Below are 10,337 nucleotides of genomic sequence, written 5' to 3'. Positions count from 1 at the left end.
ATTGTAATGGGTCAATCGTGCCGCAATTATTGCTCTCCAGACAGTCGCTTTCAAAGCAACACGTAGACGAATCACAGCTCACGCTTCGAGCGCTTATCTTCCGCTAATTGAAATCGTTCTCAAGCTTTAAATAAGTAAATTATAATCCAATTACGCCCTTCAATATTAAGAATGTTTCTTTCCGCAACGCGTGCTCTGCACACAAACCAAACAAAAAGGCGTTTCAGTGAAACAATAAATTATTTATTTGTTTTCACAAAATATTCACGCGACGCATGCTACTGAATGGGCGCAGCGGGTCGCAATTGTTTGATTACTTCTAATAACGCACGAAAACAGAATTATTACACTATCATATTGCAGCGAGCACGGGGGGCCAAGGGAGAACGGTTCCGTGAACTCCCCCGGACCGTCCGTAATAGCACGCAGCGGGGAAGCTCCCCTTGGCTGCCCTCCTCAGCTGCCCGAGTAGGTGCCACGATGGAACCAGTTGGCTTCGATGAGTGTGAAGTATCGTGGGGACAGCTCGCTGGGAATCGTATCGGAGAGCAACGGGGAAGAGGGGGAGAGTGGGACACACAGAAAATGGAAACGGGTTGGGTTCTCAGTCGACGAAGTGGGATGTGATCTTAGGCGAGGGGACCGATGCCACCGATTTGCTCGCCTGGACAGAAGAAATGATGCGTAGACAGGGGAAAAAAGGAAACGGCCACAGGCACACACACACACACACGGACACGCACGCACTGCTTATGATCCGACGATGATGTTATTGATCGGGATGTGTATCAGTTTCACGAAGAAACCGATGAATCCCATGATGCAGAATCCGATAGCGGTGGCGATGGCAATTTTCTGGAACTCCCGGCGGTCCGGCTTGGTGCAGCGCTTGATCAGTCGGATCGAGTCCTTGGCGAACGAGCGGCCGGGTTCGTAGAATTTCGTCAATTGATCCATTTTTTTGTTGACTCTGCCGGGAGCGTGATAATGGAAGAAAAAAGGGCTAAATTAGTCGCGATCCGAGTGGGTTCCCCCCGCTGCCCTTTCCGTGGGGCACACACTTTCACCGTGACCTACCTTTTACGGGGTTTGAGATGTTTTCAGTAACGCGGTGGTGTAGCGCAAGCAGAATTCAAAGACGCAATGAGAGGCGAATGTACGCGTTTCAACAATCTTGGCTGTGGTTTGTGTTCTTTTTTTTCTCTCTCGCCGTGCGTCCCGTTTTGATTCCACGTCGGATGCGAAGGGCAAGAAAAGCAGACAACGTCACCATTGGTGGCACACAGGCAATGCTACACGGTCATTCCAAATGATAGTGGATGTAACGGTTTCTTGCAGGGAGTTTTGTATTTTCGTAAAGGATGTGGTGTTATTTGAAGGAATTTATGAATCATTTTCGTCCTTTATAATTTTTTTTCCATATTATGGTAATGGTTGGAGGGGCAAGAGAGAAGCAAAATGTGGAAAATAGCCCACACTCATAGGCCGTGCATTTTGCCTCCCTTTGAATACCACTGTGATTTGAGATGTCAACAGAACTGACAAGCTCCGTAACGTATGATCCATGTAGGTTTGTGCAAATATAACGCCTAGAGGAAACGGATTAAAAACAAAATATATAATTAGGAAGTTTTAAAAAATTGTGTATGCTTTCAAAAAATAGTGCTGATTAAGCGAATAGACTACTAAAAATTTAAAAAAATAATAAACGTTACGCTACGAGGCGTTACATAATTTTGACAGCAATCAGCTGGAATCTACGACAGTAAACCAAAACAAACCCATTCAAAAGGCAAGCCAATATGGGCAGCTCCAAACAAAACACGGGAAAAATTAAAACAAACTTCGTACCTCGGGTGAATCAGGTAAGGCTATCTATTCAATTACCTACAAATCACATCAATTGTACATTCGCCTGTTCTTTTTTCGCTTCTCCAGCTAGACTCCATACAGCTCGACAATGAAATAACAAACCTCCTCCGCCAGCAGATACAGAACATACTACAGGTCCTACCGGTAAGAGCCCGAATCCGATCACCATCATCATTCCACCATTTCAACTCGTTTCTTTCGTTTCCCCACGCAGCCCGGACTGCTGAGCCACCTTCAGCCGGAGATAAATTTTGTCCTAAACTCAGCCCTTTGGAACTTTTCCATCCGCACACACTATGCCACCTTCGGCCAGCAGATGCTGTCGATCGCGTACGAAAAAGATCAACTGCCATCGGCAAAGCTAGCCCTTCACTACCTCCTCACGACGGTGCTACCGTACGCCAAAGAAAACGCTCAATTTCGCCTAACCAACTGGTCGCGGGTGCAAAAGCTCCTCCAGCTAGCGGAAAACGCACTGGTCCTGTTTAATCTGGTTAACTTTTTCAAGTTTCTCCGCTCCGGTACGCGACCCTCGCTGGTGGATTGTTTGCTGCGCATTAACCACCGCTCGCTGGACGGTGCGAAGCGACGCACGATCGGCTACTCGTACATGACGCGCGAGCTGGTTTGGGCTGGCTTTATGGAGCTGCTCGGATTTACGATCCCGTTCGTGAACTATCACGCGCTGAAGCGAAAGCTGCGCAATTTGCTGCGCATTGAAGCGGCACCCCAGCGGCAGGATGAGCGCGTTGAGCTGACCGCGGACACGAGATGTGCGTACTGCAATGAGCGAGTGATTCTACCTCACCACATGGGCTGCAGGCACGTGTTTTGCTACCTGTGTCTGAAGGGCAATCAGCTGGCGGATGCTGGATTCCAGTGTAATGTGTGTGACTACCGCAGTGAAACGTTCCGGAAGGTTGTTGTATTGTAGGATGGATTTGTTGTGTATTTATAAAAAAAGGTTTATGGGTGCTAGGGTGTTCAAACATTCCAGAACAAAAAACGGTTGTCTCTATGTAATGTGTTGCAGGATGCCCTGCCGGATCAACTGTTCGCACTGCAGCTTCGGTAGGTAGTGTTGACTGTTCTTCTTCAGCAGCACTATTTCCCCACTTTCCAGCTCAAACTTTCCGTAGTCGGTCAGGCATCGTACCTCGATGTAGAGGGATTTCGGCGGTTTGATGTCGTTCGTCAGATTCAACCCGTACCCGTCGTGAATGGAGGCCATGTACTCGGCCAGTATGCGCGAGTACTTGTTGAACCACGCCGATTCCGGATCGTTGATGCAGGATTTGATTTCGGGCGGCAGGATTGGACCGATATGCCAGCGTAGCCGTTTGAGACGAAACAGACGGTTGGACAGGTAGGCCAGGACGCATCGTTTCTGGCGCTTGATGAGATTGTGGCGGTACATTACGAGTGGGAGCAGTTTCCGGTCACCCGTTTCGTTGAACGTTATTCTGTTTGGAGCCAGTGGAAAGCGAGTGTTAGCCAAGCGGGAAGAAAATAATGTGCTGCCGTGAAGTAAATTCTTACGCATGTGCATAATTTTCTTGATAGATCTTTGAAATGTCCTCCAGCACAGAACGGACGCCATCATCCTGGAAAATAGGGATTGAAGTTCGGTAGGTTTTATTGAAAAAACACCTGTTTTGTTTTCTGCTGTACGTACGTTAAACGCTGGTATGGGATCAGTTGACCTTTCATACTCTCTAATAAGATCGAATCCTTTATCCGACGACATTTTATTTTGCCAACGAACTTACTGCATTCGGCCGATCACTTTTAGGACAAGAACAAAAAAAAAAACAGAAGGGAAAGCGCGGCAAAACATTTGTTATGACAGAAGTACACTGTAAAATGTCAGTTCAAATTAGACAACTTTGCAACCCAATGAACAAAATGCTGTAGTGCCTGACTGAGGCAGCGGTCTAATGTTATTGCGCGCAACATTGTTGCTGACAAAATGTATGCATTTTGACAGCCAGCGCAACTTTGTTGCTTACCCAAGGTGGAATGTAGAGGAGGTGTCTTCTTAGCGTTTGGCATGTTGTCATTTTGAGATTCAATTTGACAACAAACACGGTTAATGGGGACCGAAAACGGCCGCAAAATACCGCGTATCTCGAATTCCCCCCTAAGTCGAATCTTGTGATTTCCAGCCAAAATATCACTAATTTTCGTGCAATTTTGCAAGTAGGGGGTGGTATTAGCCACCAAATTAATTATTTGATATGTTTCTACTGAATTGAACAGTTTTTAACCTTTTTAAAATGGTATTTCATATTCGATCAATACGGAAATTATTTGGTATTTCACAATGGATGTGTCAAATCAGTACAATTTGCTCCAATAACTGTCAAATTTGGAAAGCCGCGGATCTCCGAATCCGCGGATTAGAGGTACATATAGTGTATCTCGGGGACCGCCTGTAAATATTATTATTTCAACACTTTATTCAGCAAGTGAATGATAAAAAATAAAATCTGAGCCTTATTTTTTGACGGTATACTATGGGCGGTGGCAACGCTGATCGGATGGGATTTTATCGGACGAGATTTATATGGGATTTGACAGAAAACGTAGGACGTGCGATTTCGTCGTCCGACGTTATCTGTCAAATCCCATGTAAAAATTTGACAGGCCGTCCGATAAAATCGCATGCGAAAATGCGTTGCCACCGCCCTATGTCAAATTGAAATGTTGACAGCTACATTCATAGACCACCTCAGCTATATTCCAAATGCCACAAATGCACTGAACGACCGTTTAGGTAGAGAGCTTGAGTCGTTTAGATCCCGTTTAGTGGTCGTTTAGTGGATTTGTGGCACCTAGGTTGGGACTAGTGGTACAGGCAGGCCGACCGACCGACGGTTGTTGTTCCAAACAACAAAAATTATGCAGCTTTGTCACCGACCCGAACTTTAAGGTTAACTTGAAAATAATTCTTACAATTAAAAATACAGTTTTCATTTTTTGTTCAATTTATCTGAAAATTAAAACTGGGCAATTGTAAAGTGTAGCGTAGTTTATAGATGTTACTAAACAACTGAATTTTGACAGCTTTTCCAGCGAAAACAATAACAATCCCCCAAAGGCGGGTGAGTCACCTGTTTTTAGCAAATCCATACATCCTCTCTCAGCAAATCCACGACCAAGCCGCATCCGCTCTTTGTTCAAAATCGCCTTAATTCCTTCAGTAACAAAAAAAAAATTGTGTCGATTGTGTTTTTTCGTATCTGCGACACAACCCCGGCAATTCCGGGACGGCACCCAGGTCCAGGCTTTGATGACCAGTGAAGGTGAGATACGTTTCATCCTTGGCCGTGCATTGGACGCGGACGAGGCGGGCAGGAAGGATGATGCGATCGATCTGTACGGCCAGGCGGTGGAGAAAATCCTTCGCCTTGAGGACCGAGAAAAGCGCGAAAAGTTGAACAAATTTGCCAAGCAGGCGCTGGACCGGGCGGAGGAGCTGAAGGGCATCCGGCATCAGGCATCAGGACAGGCCGCACCACAATCCAGTCGTCATTCGCCCACCGTTTTGCAGCCAGTGAAAAGCAGTTCAGCATTGGGTAGGAATCAAGTGTAAAGGAAATGTGTTATTTAAGCTTTAAAATATTCCTTTTCTTTTCTTTTATGGTCACAGTAAGCCCGTCACGTGCCGGTCCAGCGCTAGAGATTAGCGGAGCTCGCCATGCGTACACGAACGAGGAGAAGAAGGTGCTGGAGCATACGTCCCATATCAATGCGAAAGTGTACGTCCCGTTTATGGATATAGATTTGCTGGAAAAGTTCCACTTCCCGATGCCCTTCACCGACAAGGATGGGCCGCTAGAGTTGGCCCCGAAGCAGAAGCGTGACTTTGTCAGCTGGGTGCGGGTGAGCGAGCTGTGCGAGCAGCCGCAACTGATCGTCGGCGATCATGCGGACTTTTACAGCATCCGGCAGACGGTCGTGTCGGACTGTAGCTTCGTTGCGTCGCTGGCGGTCGCGTCCCAGTTCGAGAAGAAGTTCCGCCGGCGCATCCTCACCTCGATCATCTATCCGCGCAACAGCAAGGACGAGCCGATCTACAATCCGAGCGGCAAGTACACGATACGCATGCACGTGAACGGTATACCGCGGAAGGTCGTGATTGACGACTATCTGCCGCTCGGCCGGTACAACCAGCTGCTGTGCTCATACTCGAGCAACAAGAGCGAGTTCTGGGTGTCGCTGCTGGAGAAGGCGTACATGAAGCTGATGGGTGGGTACGATTTCCCCGGCTCCAACAGTGTAAGTCAATGAAATCGGTCCCTAAGTTGACCTGAGGAGTGATCTTGAGCGGGGGGTTTCCTTTGCCTTTCAGAACATCGATCTGCACGCACTGACGGGATGGATACCGGAGCGGGCGCTGGTGAAATCGGACGAACCGGACTTTAACGCGGACGCCGTGTTTAACCGGCTGCAGGAAGGGCTTAGCATGGGCCGCTGTCTGGTGACGGTGGCAACGGGCGAGCTGACGGATGCGGAAGCCGAACGGACAGGGCTGGTTTCAACTCACGCCTACGCCGTGCTCGATATGCGCGAAGTGGATGGCGTAAAGCTGCTGCAGTTAAAGAACCCCTGGTCCCATCTGCGGTGGCGTGGTAACTACTCCGAGCTGGATGTGGTGCACTGGACTCCGGAGCTGCAGCGCACGCTCGGGTACGATCCGAAGCTGGCGGCGACGTACGATAATGGGGTGTTCTGGATCGACTACCGTTCGATCATGAACTTTTTCGACGTGTTCTACCTGAACTGGGATCCGGCACTGTTTCAGTACACGTACTGCATTCACCAGGCGTGGAGTGCGGGCATTGGCCCGACGAAGGACGCGTACAACGTGGGCGACAATCCGCAGTTTAGCTTGACGGTGCCGGCTGGCCGCGGCTCTGTTTGGATACTGCTTACGCGCCACATCACGAGCATCGAGGACTTTAGGGAAAACCACGAATACATCACCGTGCTGGTGTACAACAGCAATGGCAGGCGCGTTTACTATCCCACCGATCCGCCACCGTACATCGACGGGGTGCGCATCAACAGCCCGCACTATCTGTGCAAGATCCGGCTCGATCCGGGCGCGGAACGGCGCTACACGCTCGTGGTGTCGCAGTACGAAAAGACGGCCACCATCTACTACTCGCTGCGGGCGTACAGCAGGACCAGGTTTGAGCTGAAACCGCTCGGGCCGCAGTACACGACGGTGGAAAATGTAAGAATTACTCTTTTAGAGAGGGCGGTTTTATTGGCTATTTTTATCAACAATCAACGTTTTCCACATTTTAGCTGAGCGGCGAATGGAAGGGACGAACGGCCGGTGGCTGCCAGAACCATCCGCTCACGTACAAAAACAACCCACTGTACCGGCTGCACATTGGGCCGGCCGATACGAGCGATCTGGTGATTGAGCTGCGCGGCCCGAAGGTGTACCAGGTGGGGCTGGAGCTGACGGTGGTATCGCTGGCGGATGAGACGGTAACGGCACCGTTTGTGTCGCAAAAAACGGGCGTCTACCGGTCGGGATTCTGTGTGCTGGATCTGGCCGGTATACCGGCAGGCGTGTACCAGGTAAGGCCGTCCACCTTTCTGCCCGACCAGGAGTCGCCCTTCTTTCTCAAGGTGAAATCAACGACGAACGTGGTGATAGAGAAGCTGGCGTAGGGCGGAGGGGGCACTTTGTTGTTGTTTGTTTGTTGGTGTGTAAAGCAGTTGGTTTGGAAAGTGAAAGATTCAGTACAGGATTTGGCAGGATGATTTATTTAGTGTTTCACGAATATTTTTGAATTGGTCTCAGAATTCAGCAGACAGGTTTTTGAAGCCAACGTTTGATAAGCAGTTCAAACAGACCGTCTGTCCAGGACAATTTGCAACATAGGAGACTGCAAATCCAATTCCAGTTAGCTATATCTGTGCCTACTTAGTGGTGCACAAGGAGACATGTGAACATCAAACAAGAAGTTTGTGGCGAAGATCGTGATCGCAGAATGCGTTTTATTGAATAAATAATGCTTTACATTTGCCAAGAGTTACAGTAGTGTACCGAGTTAGTTGTTTATTACTCTCTAGTAGAAATGGCCCGGTTACAGGGCTACGAAACGTTTATTCGGAGGCGTATAAGAATTGCACTTAAATTAACCATTTTGTTTTTGGATCCTTTGTAAAAGATTTTTTTAGTGTATTTATAACATTCATTGTAGCATATACATGTATGATGTCTTAATTTTCTTTTATTTAATGTTCCATAAAATGCATTGTGAATGCTGTACATGTTGGAATAAATATTTAATTAGTCAAAATTTACACTGTTAGCGATAACTTTACCTATCGGATCAGATGTTTCAGGTATTTTTAAGTCCCTTGGTATCTTGGCACAAGCCTCATCGAAACTCGGGAATGTCGTTAGCCGTAAGCAGGTATGACTCTCGCAGATGCGGAGCAGAATTTTCTGCGAACTCTCTCCGCTTTTCAGCATCTTGTATGGTCTGGGCTGTCTGAACTAGTGATGGTAGGTGCAAAACTCCAAACTCGGAACCGACCGGAGCTGTCCGGAGCTGTCGGAGTCGCCCAGAGCCGCCCGGAGCCGCTAGTTGGCAGCTGGAGCTAGTCGCAGCCGTTGGAGCTGTTGAAGCTATTCGGAGCCGTAGGAGCCGTCCGGAGCTGTAGGAACCGTCTGGCGTCGTCGGAGCCGACCGGAACTATTCTGAATCTCTTCAAATCGCCGGTATAAGCGATAGAATCTAATACACAATTAGGAGCTAATGAGTTTAAAAAATATCTTCTTCATTTACTGCACTGCAGATTTTTTTACCAATACATGGTTTAAAACTGTTTCTTAAGACCTTGGGACTAGTGGTGGGAGCTCGGAATCGGACCTACCCGACTCCGATTCCGTGTTCGGAATCAATTCCGGGGCCGATTCCGATGCTGGAATCGATTCCGATTCCGGAGCCGATTCCGAATTCGATTCCGGAGCTGATTCCGGAGCCGATTTCGGAGCCGATTCCGGAGCCGATTCCGGAGCCGATTGAGGAGCCAATTCCGGAGCCAATTCCGAAGCAGATTCCGGAGCCGATTCCGGAACCGATTCCGGAGCCGATTCCGGAGTTGGCTCCGGAGCCGATTCCGGCGTTGATTCCGGAGCGAAATCAGTCCGGAAATCTCGATGAGAATGGATCTTTTTTATGGCGATGCCGAAACTGACTCCGTTTGGTAGCCGATTCTAATTTATGAGCCATTTCCGATTCGAGAACCGACTTCGATTCTGGAGCCGATTCCGGAATCAATTCTGAAGCCGATTCCGATTCTGGACTCCATTCCGGAACCAATTCCGGAGTCGATTCCGATTCCGGAGCCGATTCCGGAGTCGATTCCGATTTCGGAGCCGATTCCGGAATCGATTCCGGAAACTGATTCCGGACCTACTATCCGGAATCGATTCCAGAAAACTGCGGAGCTAGCTAGAATCGATTCCGACAAAAACTTCATTTTTCCCATCACTATTTGACATCACTGCTCTAGAACCTCGCGCCCTCGATCGCGCCCTGCAGAACGTTATAGGAAGGTGATGCTGGTAAGTGGCAAGTTCCGACAGATACTGCCAATCGTTCCGCTTGGTACCAACGGTCAGGTTCTGCAGCAGTGCATCCGTCAGAGCATGATGTGGGGCAAATTTATTTATTTAATTTATTGCGTTTCAGGGAAACATGCGTATGCAGACTAGTGATGGATTATCGGAATTGCTTCCGAGCGTTGCTATTCCCGCTCCAATTCAAGCTAAATAAAACTGACAATTCCGCCCGGAGCCGTCCGGAGCAGTAGGAGCCGTCCGCGCCGATCGGAACCGTTATGACTGTCGGAGGTATTCTAAAGCGCTTCAAATTTAAGCGGTGTAATACTTTGTTTACACGTATAACTCTTGAGTCATCAGTCTACTGGAAACGCATCAAATAAAACAGTTAAAAAAAAGAGTGAAGGCGTATTTTTACAACTTAAATTTAAAAAGTGTCCCAAGTAGTGATGGGAAAAATGAAGTTTTTGTCGGAATCAACTCCGGAATCGGCTCCGGAATCGGCTCCGGAATCTGCTCCGGAATTGGCTCCGGAATTGGCTCCTCAATCGACTCCGGAATCGGCTCCGGAATCGGCTCCGGTATCGGCTCCGGAATCGGCTCCGGAATTGGCTCCGGAATCGGCTCCGGAATCGGGTCCGGAATCGGAATCGATTCCAGCATCGGAATCGGCTCCGGAATTGATTCCGAACACGGAATCGGAGTCGGGTAGGACCGATTCCGAGCTCCCACCACTAATGTCAAACTAAGTAGACCACGCGGGCCAAAATGCTACTTAAAATAGTAGCACGGGCCGCCACCTAGTTTTTATGTGAAATTATATGATATATACATGGGATTGTTAACAGTTCCTTTCATTTCATGTTTG

General features: G+C 48.4%; 4 protein-coding genes across 4 annotated transcripts; 2 read left to right on the top strand and 2 right to left on the bottom strand.

Moving 5' to 3' along the window:
- Positions 1 to 221: 221 nt before the first annotated feature.
- On the bottom strand, positions 222 to 1,258 carry LOC120958508 (protein transport protein Sec61 subunit gamma). Its single transcript, XM_040381357.2, has 2 exons — positions 1,078 to 1,258; positions 222 to 970 (listed from the first exon to the last, which is right to left on the bottom strand). The coding sequence occupies exon 2, from the start codon at positions 955 to 957 to the stop codon at positions 751 to 753; it is 207 nt and encodes a 68-aa protein (XP_040237291.1). The 5' UTR covers positions 958 to 970; positions 1,078 to 1,258; the 3' UTR covers positions 222 to 750.
- Positions 1,259 to 1,755: 497 nt separating this feature from the next.
- LOC120958820 (peroxisome biogenesis factor 2) lies at positions 1,756 to 2,909 on the top strand. Its single transcript, XM_040381849.2, has 3 exons — positions 1,756 to 1,865; positions 1,939 to 2,016; positions 2,087 to 2,909. Exons 1-3 carry the CDS (start codon positions 1,803 to 1,805, stop codon positions 2,804 to 2,806), a joined length of 861 nt encoding a protein of 286 aa, XP_040237783.2. The 5' UTR covers positions 1,756 to 1,802; the 3' UTR covers positions 2,807 to 2,909.
- Positions 2,830 to 3,695, bottom strand: LOC120958821 (DNA replication complex GINS protein PSF1-like). The gene is made up of 3 exons (XM_040381850.2): positions 3,548 to 3,695; positions 3,412 to 3,476; positions 2,830 to 3,335 (listed from the first exon to the last, which is right to left on the bottom strand). Exons 1-3 carry the CDS (start codon positions 3,617 to 3,619, stop codon positions 2,888 to 2,890), a joined length of 585 nt encoding a protein of 194 aa, XP_040237784.2. The 5' UTR covers positions 3,620 to 3,695; the 3' UTR covers positions 2,830 to 2,887.
- Positions 3,696 to 4,903: 1,208 nt separating this feature from the next.
- On the top strand, positions 4,904 to 8,202 carry LOC120958051 (calpain-7). The gene is made up of 4 exons (XM_040380599.2): positions 4,904 to 5,450; positions 5,525 to 6,153; positions 6,227 to 7,114; positions 7,189 to 8,202. The coding sequence occupies exons 1-4, from the start codon at positions 5,165 to 5,167 to the stop codon at positions 7,561 to 7,563; spliced, it is 2,178 nt and encodes a 725-aa protein (XP_040236533.2). The 5' UTR covers positions 4,904 to 5,164; the 3' UTR covers positions 7,564 to 8,202.
- Positions 8,203 to 10,337: the final 2,135 nt, after the last annotated feature.

Source organism: Anopheles coluzzii, chromosome 3, assembly GCF_943734685.1.
Source record: "Anopheles coluzzii chromosome 3, AcolN3, whole genome shotgun sequence".
Taxonomy (NCBI): Eukaryota; Metazoa; Arthropoda; class Insecta; order Diptera; family Culicidae; genus Anopheles; species Anopheles coluzzii.
This window is presented reverse-complemented; position numbering and strand designations above follow the sequence as displayed.

Coding starts and splice junctions, on each gene's coding strand:
- LOC120958508 (XM_040381357.2), bottom strand. CDS start 957: ATGGATCAATTGACGAAATTCTACGAACCCGGCCGCTCGTTCGCCAAG.
- LOC120958820 (XM_040381849.2), top strand. CDS start 1,803: ATGGGCAGCTCCAAACAAAACACGGGAAAAATTAAAACAAACTTCGTA. Junction 1,866..1,938: donor TCGTACCTCGGGTGAATCAG/GTAAGGCTATCT, acceptor TCGCTTCTCCAG/CTAGACTCCATACAGCTCGA. Junction 2,017..2,086: donor ACATACTACAGGTCCTACCG/GTAAGAGCCCGA, acceptor TTCCCCACGCAG/CCCGGACTGCTGAGCCACCT.
- LOC120958821 (XM_040381850.2), bottom strand. CDS start 3,619: ATGTCGTCGGATAAAGGATTCGATCTTATTAGAGAGTATGAAAGGTCA. Junction 3,477..3,547: donor ATCCCATACCAGCGTTTAAC/GTACGTACAGCA, acceptor CCTATTTTCCAG/GATGATGGCGTCCGTTCTGT. Junction 3,336..3,411: donor CAAGAAAATTATGCACATGC/GTAAGAATTTAC, acceptor GGCTCCAAACAG/AATAACGTTCAACGAAACGG.
- LOC120958051 (XM_040380599.2), top strand. CDS start 5,165: ATGACCAGTGAAGGTGAGATACGTTTCATCCTTGGCCGTGCATTGGAC. Junction 5,451..5,524: donor GAAAAGCAGTTCAGCATTGG/GTAGGAATCAAG, acceptor TTATGGTCACAG/TAAGCCCGTCACGTGCCGGT. Junction 6,154..6,226: donor ATTTCCCCGGCTCCAACAGT/GTAAGTCAATGA, acceptor TTTGCCTTTCAG/AACATCGATCTGCACGCACT.